Here is an 11,399-nt window from a genome sequence, read left to right on the forward strand (position 1 = left end):
GAAGGGCAGAGGCTGCACTCGCAGCATTAGCTGACTGGCCAGAGGACAGCAGAGCCTGGTAAAAAAAAAAATATATGTAGGGGATTTACATAAGGGTTTGGTAATTGACAATAATTATTAAATATTAATAACTAATAAGCAGGTTAACTAAGTATTAATTATTAAATTCAATAGAGAAACTAATAACATTAGGATTAACGGTATTAGCTAATAATTACTAGAAGGAAGAATAGTTATGTTATTAATCAAAGTGAATTAATTAACAATATAACTGCGGGGCACCACCCTGAAATCAGGGATCAATGACCAAACAATTAGTCTCGATTATAGAATTCTCTTATGGAGTAGAAAAATCAATCAAATATGAAGGCGTGAAGTCGAGCACAAACCCTGATAACCAGCTTTAGCGTCACAATAGAATGCACACAAACAACCACAGAACAACTACTTTAGTTCAAGGGTATTTATTAAAAGAAAATCATAGATAGTACACACCAAAGTCACAGGAATTCAGATCAATAAACAGTCCAGACATACACTCTAAATAACTTAGAATGAGCATATGGTGGGTGTATGTGCGTGTATGTGTATGTGTGTGTGTGTGTGTGGGTGTGTGTGTGTGTGTGTAGGCTATGCGTATGTATAGGCTTATGCGTATGTGTAGGCTATGGGCGTGTGTGTGTGTGTGTGTGTGTGTGTGTGTATGTATGTGTGGTATAGCCTAAGAGGGACACACTCAAGTTATAGGAATTCAGGGGAATACACAATCCAGCAGATATACACTTTCAATGGCTTAGGAGGCGCATATGGTAGGTGTATGGATGTGTGTGTGTAGGCTATGCGTGTGTGTAGGCTAGGTGTGTGTGTGTGTGAGTGCGGTCTAGGTGTGTGTGTGTGTGTATATGTATGTGGGCGTGTGTGTGTGTGTGTGTGTGTGTGGCCTAAGAGGAAGAGGGGGAGGCGTCGAGTGACGTCGGATGGCGTCGCGAGTGGCGCGCTCGTTTGAGTGAGACAATGGACACGGTGTGGCTGTCCCCACGTGTTTCTCAGGTATATACACAATGGCTGCAGCCACGCCGCCCACACAAATCACTCTAATACGAACCCTCGTGTCGAAACGCTCGTGTTTATGGCGGGGTCCCTAAAGGAGGCCCGCTGTGTTAGGTAGGTGGGTATCTGTGTGTGGGTGTGTGTGTGTGCGTATGTGTGTGGTGTATCTGCGTACGTGCGCGCGTGTGTAAGTTAGTAGGGAGAGAGAAAGGAGAGAGAGAGAGAGAAAGGATAACGACGGCAAAAGTAGACCGATTGGTCACGTTAGTCTAAGATGAACTCAATCCCACATGCAGCACTACAGTGAAGGCAACAGAACTAACGCCCAGGTGTCCTCACTGATTCTCTGGCGCTGATATGGAGAGTTGTGTTCATACGTGACTAACTGTCTAGTTACAATAACAAATAAGCATACAGCAAAATCAACATAATCAACATAACCGGACGCGGCGGTCCTCAAAGATATGCAACACAAATTCACGCTAGTTCTAGTCTCTGCCCAGACAAAAGCTCTCTTACTTTGGATAGAAGCGTGCTTGCCGACGCGATAGATCCGTCGATCTGATGGCGTGCGGCGCGGCTGTAGCGTCCTACAGCGGAACAAACGAGTCGTCCTCTGGAAGGGTGGCAGAGAGGAGGACCGGTGGAGTTAACTCTGGACGGCGGAGTCCGACGTCGTCTCGTGAAGAAAGGCGGCTCTCACGACTGCGGCAGAGGTGGGGAAGAGGGAGCGGCGATTGCTCGGAGGTCTTCCCCAGGATCCAGGTGGTTCAGAAAAAAGAACTTGGGGCAGTATGCTCGTCCAGCAAGCTAACGGCGGCCCAGGTCTTGAGTTCAAACGTTTGATGTGCTCCCTTTAGAGTAACTAGTTGCGCGAAGCTGGAGCTCCTTGCGGTACTTCGTTACACGGGAAAAAGCCTGGAGCGGCGCGTCGCCGCAGCACTTAAGCCTTCGGTGACGTCACAGGGGTTTCCGGGGCTTCCGCCAGGTACTGACCAATGGGAGGCCAGAGTTTGAACGTCTGGCTGGAATCACACCTAGATGTGATTTAACGGCCGTTGTCTGCTGTCGCGCATTCCTTGTCCCCTGCTGGTTTTATGGTCCTTTGTTTGAGAACATGTGGGTGAGGTCCCAACATCCCCCTTTTGGTCCGAAGAGTGGGTTAGAGTCCAGTCTTTGGAACAACAGAAGGGCTGAATAATCCGCATGTTTCCTGCGTGGAGAAAGTCCTCAACAGTCCAACAGTTCAAACAGTTCATATAGCACCGGTCAAGAGGCTAGTGTCTGGGCATTTATGCAGAGGCTCGTCTGGGCAGGACGTCTTCACTAATAACACTATGCTATCACATGCTACAACACATCATCACTTCTATCATGTAATAACAGTAAGAAAAAAATTGAAAATGAAAGAACACAAAACAAACACATCTAAGAATTGAAAAGAGGAGAATAGAGAATGTTTGTTAATGAAAGGGTTAGTAGGCTTCTCCTTCACCCCTTGGGGTTGGGTTGGCCAGTGGTGTATTTAGGGTGTGGTTGGTAAAGCGAGGTGAGACCACTAGAATAGAATCTAATCTGGCCTGTAGCTTCTGGATGTATTTGTACATGATGTGTGCGATCACCGCGGTGATAATCCACCCACTAAGCAGAAGCACCAAAGCCACCATACTGATTGGGTGATCTTGGTAAGATCGCCCAGGCAAATGCTTAGGCAACATGGCCGTGAGCCCTTCAGGTTTTAAGTTGAATTTTATCAGTTTGGTGCCTTCGGTCAGTAGCTCATGTTGGAGGATGTCACCGATGGTCAAATTGTGTCCGACAAATGCATCCATGATTTCAATTTCAGTGTCGTATCTGTCTGGACTGAGATGATGGAGAATTATATCGTCAATGTGTACTGTGGCTCCCTCTGGGACAGTTAGGAATACTGTTTGGTTTGGCAAAGTTAACTTAGTGGCCGTATTGTGACGGTCATAAGAGACTACCACCTGGGAGGCAGGTGTACTGATGAGCCATTTATTACCGGCTCTCTCTACTCTAGTTTCGGCACCATTGTCTCTGGTAGACATGCTGCCTTGACACTTTTGCTCCGGGGCGTCGGGTCTGAGCCCACACAGGTAGTTGGTGACATCTCTGATAAAAGGGTTGCTAGGGCAAACCCAGTGGATGTCCTTCATTTTTGTGCACATGTTTAGATTGGGGACAAGGTACAGTGATGGATTGTCATCGTGATAGGCCATAATTGGTGGTGTGTTAAGGTGTACATGTGTATCTCTTTCCCAGAACCCAACATTCAAAACTGATTTTAATCTGTAGATGTTCTGCTGCTCAATGACCGGTAAGTTTAAAATGAACCCCAACTCTAAGCTCTGTGGGTTGACTGAGATTGGGATAGCACTGCCAAGGTTATACGCCAGGTGTACTTGGGAGGGCTGCACGGTTGTGGTACTGGCAGCCTTAAGGATTTGCTCTACCGTGGTCAGCGGGACCAAGTAGGGCGGGATTCTGCCTGCACTAAGGCTATTTATGGAGGAGCTAATCTCTCTGAGGAGGTCTTGCATAAAATCTCTGACTATGCGTACATGGGTTATATCATCCTGGACGATGGTTGTTAGTGCATCTAACGCATGCCAAGTGTTGTTAAGTAGAGCTGAGTGCAGGTTGACTTTCACTATAGTCCCCTGAAGGGTTTTCCCCATACCTTGCAGTTGTCCCTGTTGGCGGCCGAGCTTCTCTTGAATCTCAGGCATTTCTTCCTCGAGTTCACTCACATGTCTTCGGAGTGTTCCCAGACTGACTGAGTTGGCGGCTGAGAGACCAATGGAAAACAGAGAGCCGATTCCTGCCGCTGCAGAGAGCAGAGCTCCAAGAAATCGTTTTGGTCGCTTCTTTTCACTCAGATCTTTTTCCGTTACCAAGAATTTGTCCAACTGTTCCAGAATATGGGCCGTTGCTTGTTCTGCATGTTCTATGGTGTTGTGGATCTGAGTCCTGCTGAGTCTACCCTCTGTTATCTTCAGGGGGAGGCGTATGTGGTTACGGTACGCGTCCCAAGGATCTAAGCGCACATAGATACGATGGGTGATGAGACTACAGTGGGTGAGAAGGAGTCCTGGTGACCCCTGCAGAACGATGCCGGTTGGGGGCCCGGGGTCAACCACCTCAATTGCAAGCAGAACTTGCATGCTGACGAGTCCACTCAAGACCCAAAGAAGGTTCATCCTGAAAACAGATTAGAGTTATGGTTACTATACGGGAGGGGCGTGTTGGTAGGGTTAGTGCATGCGTGGGGGTGAGCTGCATGCAATTATTCTACCCTAGCGGGAATCCCATTTCTGAAACTAGGGCTCCTCCCCCTCGTCAGGTTCAGGAGGAGTCTTTTGTTTTAGGTCAGTGGCTGGTCGAGATGGCTTGATCTGATTCGCGTGGACCCACTTGTAAGTGGGGGGCTGCCTAGGCTTCGGGACCTTGATCTGATAGGCCACCGGGGATAGCTTGTGCACAATCTCGTACGGGCCCGACCAGTGTGGAAGAAACTTTTTGGAGACGCCGGTCGGCTGTGCAAACTTGAAATAGAATACCTTATTACCGACCTCGTACTCTCGGTGGGACGCGGTTCGGTCGTAATAGGCTTTGGCCCCCTTTGCACTGGATTCCAAATTCTTTTGGGCCCAGGAGAAAGTAGTTTGAAGGTGTTCCTTCAAGTCAGTCACATACTGGTGAGCTGTGTAGGCGGTAGCGACACTGACATCCTCAGGATGGTATAGGAGGTGAAGTGGCAAGGTCATCTCTCGCCCAGTCATCATCTCAAAGGGGGTGACCCCTGTGGAACGATGAGGGGTGGACCTAATGGCCATGAGCACTAGAGGGAGTTTTATGTCCCAGTCCTTGCCACCACTACCAACATACTTCCTGAGCATGTGAGTGATGGTGCGGTTGGCCCTTTCCACCTGTCCGGATGATTGGGGGTGGTAGGCCACATGGAATTTTACCTCAACTCCCAGCATATCGTACAGGGCAGTCATGACACTAGACGTGAAATGGGTACCTCTGTCTGAATCGACTGAAAGAGGGAGACCCCAGCGGCTGAACACATGGTTCAGCAGAAGAACTGCGGTCGTGACGGCTGTGTCGTTGGGAGCGGGAAGGCACTCAACCCATTTGGTGAACGAACAAGTAACGGTGAGAAGGTATTTATTACCCCGTGAGGATTTCGGGACAGGCCCAATCCAATCCACTTGAAGGTGGGACCATGGGAAAGTGACCCCTTTCTTTTGGAGGGGGGCTCGGTTTATGGGCCGAGAAGGTTGGAATTGACAGCAGATCAGGCAGCTCTGGACATAAAGTGTGGTATCTTGGGCCATTGCAGGCCAATATACCACCTCTCGGAGGGTTTGAAGAGTGGCCTTTGAGCCACGATGACCGCCCACAGGGCGGTCATGGGCATGGGCCAGCATGACCCCCCTGTGGTCCGTCGGGACTACCCAACGGACGGGTCCCTGACCTTTACTGGTGTAGACCAACAAACCCTTTTCAAGCCTCAAGTTTGGCAGTTCTCGGTAAAAACCTTGTAGTTCCTTTGACTCCCCCTTTGGTGCTTTCGGCACCCCATCTGGAGGAGGGCTGGCCACAAGTTTTCTGATGACTTTCAAGGTGGAATCCTGTTCTTGCATGGTGACCAGGTCTGAGTCCTCTAGCTTTTGGCTCAGGAACACAGTCTGGCTCTCCTGACAAGGTTCCTTCTGCTGTGTTTTTGCTTGTTGACGGGTGATAGCGTTCACCACATAAGGCTTTGAAGGGGGTAGCCAGTTGTCCTGGAACTCCCAAGGTGTACCCTGTTCTGCTCCTAGCTTCGCTAGGCGGTCTGCTTCATCGTTACCATTTTTGTCGGGGCCCGCTATTTGAGAGTGACCTTTGACCTTTCTCCAATACACCACCATTCCCTTCTCTGTTACCAGTTGATCGGTCGCCAAAAATAGTTCTGAGTGTTTGACGTCTTTGTTACGAGCGTTTTTCATCCCCTTTGCCTTCCACAAAGGGAAGTGGGAGACGAAACTATGGCGGGCGTAATTTGAGTCGGAGCAGATCACAAGTTGCAGTATCGAGCCTTCGGCAGCTTGCTGGAGCACAATGAGTACTGCTGCCACCTCGGCATACTGGCTGGTTTTGGCGCCGAGCTGGAGATGATTTGGTGAGTCAACTGTTGATTCGGGCCAGACAACGCCCACCCCAGCTCTGAGCTGGCTTTCGTGGTGGAAGGAACATCCATCAATGAAAACTTCTATCATGCCTTGGCAGACATTCTCATCGTAGTAGTGATGGTTGGAAGGGAGCGTCTGTGTAGTGGTCAGGAGGGACTGGAAACTTGGCTGGCTTTCACAGTCACAATGCTGACATTCAGCGATACCCCGTCCCAGGGGCATTTTGAAACTCTGCGCATACTTTACCTCTACGTCGTACCCCTGTAGGGCCATCATCCAAGAGGCAATGCGGCTGTTTGACACGCGTCCTTCTCTAAGTCGTTGACTATTAAGGAAAGTGACTGGTTGGTGACAAGTTTCGATTATTACCTTCTGGCCTCCGATGTAGCTACGGAAATGCTCCACTGCCCACACTGTGGCAAGGAGAGCTTTTTCACAGTCAGAGAACTTTACCTCGACGCTGCTTAGGGGACGACTGGCGTAGGCGACAACTCGCCTGTTTGCGTCATATTTCTGTGCTAGGGCGGCGCTGAGAGACTGGGGGGAGAAGCTTGCCTCAAGGTAGAACTCTTTGTCTTTGTCTGGGTAGGCCAGACAAGGTGCTGTGCAAAGCTTCTCTTTCATGAGGCGAAAGGATTGTTCTTGGCAGGAATCCCATCGAAAGGGCTCCTCCTTGCGGAGCAGCTCTGTGAGGGGTCTTGCCATCTCAGCATAGTCTTCAATGAACTGTCGTGAGTAGTTGCAGACCCCTAGGAAGCTTCTAAGCTCCGACACATTAGTCGGTGCGGTGATGTCTTGAATAGCACGGATACGTGCTGCTTGAGGCTCAATGCCATCAGTGCCGACCGTGAGTCCGACGTACTCAACTTTGGTACGACACCACTGGCCTTTCGCGAGCGCCAGCTTGGCTCCTGCGGCCGACAGTTGCTGGAGCACATGCCGAACTTCGGCCAAGTGTTCTTCGAAAGTGCGACTCCTCATGAGGATGTCGTCCACGTAGATAAGGTTTCCACGAGCTGCCGCGTCGCTCATGGCCTTGTGGAGGAAGATATTGAACTCTGCTGGTGAGTTCGAGTAACCGAATGGGCATCGGTTCCAGGTGTATTGGCGGTTACAAAAGGAGAAGGCTAGCTTGTACTGGTCGGCCGGATCTACTTTCATGGTCCAGAACCCATTGGACACATCCACTGTGGAGAAGAAGTGAGCTCCTTTCACTTTAGCCAGTTCCTGATCCAAGTGGATCATGGGCCAGCGTGAAAGTGGGACCTGCTTGTTTAACGGTCGGTAATCGATGGTGAGACGCCACTTACCTGTTGGTTTCAAGACTGGCCAGATAGGTGAGTTGTAGGTTGAGTTGCACTCCCTGATAATTTTCTTCTCAAGCAGTTGGTCCAGGATTTCCTGTATGGACTCGTAGGCAGCCAGTGGGATTCGATACTGACGCACAAAGGTAGGTGGTGCCTTTGGGTCAGTGGGAATGCGTACCGTGTGGAGGTTGGTAACCCCACAATCAAGTGAGTCCCTTGAAAAGATTGATTGGAATTCGCGGAAGAGTTCCCTAAGGGCGTCTTGCTGCTCTTGGGTTGTGAGAGCATCTGCTTTTGCAAGCTGCTTATCAATCTCGGCTTCAAAGCCGGGATAGGGTTCCCCTGGTGTGGGTACGGCCGTGTCAACCGCCGTGTCTGTGTTGACTGGTTGGGCAGTGAGAGCATGTACTAGCATGTCTCCCTCGTTGTTCAGAGTAGCACCACAGATGGATTTCTGTCCAAGGATATCATGACAAGCGGTAGCGATCATTTTGTGTGGGAAGGAGAACAGGACGTCGTCCAATCCACCGTCCTTGATCAAAGATGGGGGGAGGTTACCTATGACAGGCACTGTCAGCTCAAAGTCGTGAAACGAGCTGTCTATCAAGATACCCAGGCGCTGTCCTGCTTTGATGGAGATGGGGACCTGGGTCAAGTTTTGGACCAGGAGATATGCCGACCGATTCTGTAGTTCAAGGAGGGGGTTACCGCAGACTGTCAAGTTGAGTTCCTGGAAGTAAGACAAGGGTTGGAAGAAAGCTTGTTGGGCCGAGATCTTTTGGCCTTTAAGGAGTGCCAGACGGACGGGGAAGCCCGTTGTTCGTTCTGGTATGGTTATGCTTACTTCGCTGGCAACTTGACATGCTTGGGGAATGGTTTGGCCAGATGCCATGTGTGCCGCATCTGGTATGAGGGGGAGACTCTCAACACTTGCCCTGGACCACAGGACCTGGTTGATGGTATCCAGCTGGACACCCAGCCTGACAAGAAGATCCGCCCCTATGATGCAGGGGACTTGGAGTTCGGGGACCACACTCAAGTAGTGTACCACCTTTTTCTTTCTAATCTGTATTGAAAGAGCACATACACCGGTAGCTTTGATTAGGGTCTGCGGGGACTCCGCAGATAACAAGCGATGGCTGCGTTGTATGAAAGTTGGGGCTGGGTCTTGTTGGCACAAGGTTCTAAACAAATCTTGGTGGATTGCGGTCTTTTCTGACCAAAGGGCTACCAACGCCTGTGGGACTAGAGTTTCATTGAGGTACACGTCTCCGACGACGTGTGGACTGTATAGTGAGGGGTTCGCGTTTTCCAGCGAGCAGAGGAATGACTCATGTCCCTCAAACAAGTTCGTATTCCCAGTGGTTGGTAGCTGTGGGTCACCGGGGAGCGTGGGACCGTCGGAGCCTAATCCGGGCTCAGGAGGAGATGTGAAAGCTGGCAAGGGAGCCTTGGACTCAATGGTAGAGACCGTGGGGCCAGGAGTGGACGGACCATCTCCTTGGCTATGCGCCTTTGGGCTGCTTATCTGAGCCCAAATGTGCCCGCGATGACAGTCGATGAGAGGGGCCAGCCTATCCAGCAGGTCCTGACCAAGAAGCAGTGGTTCTGTATCTATGGTGGTGACATAGACAGGGTGTATGAGGGACATCCCCTGAAAGGTGATGTTAACCCAGGCACGTTGGGTGATCGGTGATTGGTCCTGTGTGTAGCTCGTGATGCTGATGTTGCAAGCCTCTATTTGAAGCGACTTACCAAGGGAAAGCATAGCTCCGGTGACCTCTGAAAACATGCGGGTGTTCATCAGACTGATCTCTGACCCGGAGTCAAGCAGGGCAAGGGCCTTGACACATCCTCCCACTGTAACTGAGGTGTAGATGCGCCGGGCGTTGCCCTTACGCACTAAATCACCCAAGAAGGTCAAGAATGGTGTGTTAGCGTGTTGGGAGGAGGTCATCTTGGGGAATCCCTGTGATTCCCCCGGTCCCCTCCCCCAGCTCACGAAGTAGACTTCTTGAGCGGCGGGGGGGTTTTCCCGGCTTAGTCATGCTGATGAGGGTTCTGTGGCTGGTCCCTGCGGAGGGTCAGCTACCACTTGGCTGGGGAACTTCTTCACTACTTCAGTGACGGCCTGTATGAGTTCGGCTATCTCCGACCCTGGATGCTCATTACGTTGGTAACCTTGGTGACCGTGGTGACCTTGGTAACCTTGGTGACCGTGGTGACCTTGGTAACCTTGGGAACCTTGGTGACCTTGGTGACCTTGGTGACCTTGGTGACCTTGGTGACCGTGGTGCCTACCGTTATACTTACCTCCTCGTTTGTTGTTTCTGTGGGGGAAGTTGCGTGGGTTTGGCTTACCTGACCTATCGTTCCTATAGTTTTGCCGGCCGCCCCCTTGGTTCGGGTGCTGGCGGCCATCTGATGCTGCTTGGTTGGTGGCTCTATCCCGAGGGGTTTCACTGCCCTCAAGGGTTAAGTCTGTATCCTCTGACGCCTGGATTCCCAGGACTCTGGCTTCACCCCCGGGTTTCTTACCTGTCTCCTGGCGCAATTCCCACACCATTTGCGCATGTTTGCGGATTTCTTTCATAGGGGGATTGTGGGTCCGGTACATCAGTGAGACGTCGTACCTTACCAGTTCGTGGAGATTACGGACAAATAGGGACTTGAAAGCTTGGTCTTCCTCTAACCCAGGTGCGTGGCGGCCCTGGAAGAAGGCTACCTGCAGGCGCCGATAGTATTCCCTCGGTGGTTCTGTCTTCTTCTGGGTGACTGCGTAGGCGCCCATGGCGGCGGCGGTAGGATCATTGTAGAGGGAGTATTCTTCCCTCAGAGCTTGGCAAAGAGCCGAGTAAGTATCCCTGGTGTCAGGGGGAAGAGATTCCATGAACACATGGACGCTCCTGGATGAGGTTTTCCAGATGAGCTTAAGCTTCTCCCGCGTGGAGGGGCGAGGGAGATCTAGCAAGCAGCGTTCGACCTCCCGGAGGTAGTCATCAACACTAGCCTCTGGGTTTCCCGGGTCAAAACGCTCGACATCTCTAGCAAGGGATTCAAGTTGACGGGTCCTCAGGCCTCGTTCTTTTGAGACGCCGTCGTCTGAGTCTTCTGAGGTGACGTCTCGGTCATCTCTATACCGTCGGAAAGAAACGGCCTGAGGACGGCTGGAATCGCGAGGATCAAAAGCACGAGTATTTCGATGGGTCGGAGTATAATATTCTCTCCATTGTGATGACGAGACTGGGTCGTCAAAGCGCTGAGCAGTACGAATGCGTGCAGAGGGGGGGGCACCGCTGTATTGGGGGACTCCTGAGTCCTCATAGAAAAGTGTTGGTGGCTGTTGGTAGCTGCTCACCACAGCTCCTGCGTTGACCGGAGCTGCGTATCCCTGGGTGCTACTGTATTGGTAGTCCCCAGGGTGCGGCTCAGGCAACGCAGTGGGCCCAAATTTCCTCCGATCTGCGGCAGTGGTGTAGTTTGGAGTGAATGGTTCCCATTGCTGGGAATCCTCCCACCGTCGTGTGTCTAGCGCGGTTTGCTTACCTGATCGGGTTGGCCTATATGGCTGGGGATCCTCCCACCGCCGTGTGTCCGGCGCGTTTTGCTTACTTGCTCGGGCTGGCTTATATGGTTCAAGGTCATATTCCTGAGTGCGGGTCCAATTGGATCTTTGACCATAAGCCGGAGTATCTGAGTCGTACCCAAGTGAGTACTCTGCCAGCCCCGCAGCAGATCTCTCGGGGGCGTAAGCTTGTGAGCTTATTGGAGGTCTCAGGGCTGGTTCTGGCACACGACTTACCTGTGTAATCTCGTCCTCCTTATCCTGGAGCTCCTGTTC

General features: G+C 51.3%; 1 protein-coding gene across 1 annotated transcript; it reads right to left on the bottom strand.

The window, feature by feature from the left end:
* Nucleotides 1–2,525: 2,525 nt before the first annotated feature.
* Nucleotides 2,526–10,448, bottom strand: LOC146985392 (protein NYNRIN-like). The gene is made up of 3 exons (XM_085780428.1): nt 10,320–10,448; nt 5,145–7,082; nt 2,526–2,756 (listed from the first exon to the last, which is right to left on the bottom strand). The coding sequence occupies exons 1-3, from the start codon at nt 10,446–10,448 to the stop codon at nt 2,526–2,528; spliced, it is 2,298 nt and encodes a 765-aa protein (XP_085636554.1).
* Between the last annotated feature and the right edge of the window lie 951 nt (nt 10,449–11,399).

The sequence above is a fragment of the Trachurus japonicus genome, chromosome 6, assembly GCF_045865225.1.
Source record: "Trachurus japonicus isolate A0001 chromosome 6, Traja_1.0".
Taxonomy (NCBI): domain Eukaryota; kingdom Metazoa; phylum Chordata; class Actinopteri; order Carangiformes; family Carangidae; genus Trachurus; species Trachurus japonicus.

Bases quoted from the DNA above. Each gene is read 5' to 3' on its own strand.
- LOC146985392 (XM_085780428.1), bottom strand. From the start codon at position 10,448: ATGGAATCTCTTCCCCCTGACACCAGGGATACTTACTCGGCTCTTTGC. The intron at 7,083-10,319 runs ACAGAACCACCG...GGCACTGATGGC, and splicing joins ACGCAGTCACCCAGAAGAAG to ATTGAGCCTCAAGCAGCACG. The intron at 2,757-5,144 runs GTGTTCAGCCGC...ATGTTGCCTAAG, and splicing joins CAGTTCTTCTGCTGAACCAT to CATTTGCCTGGGCGATCTTA.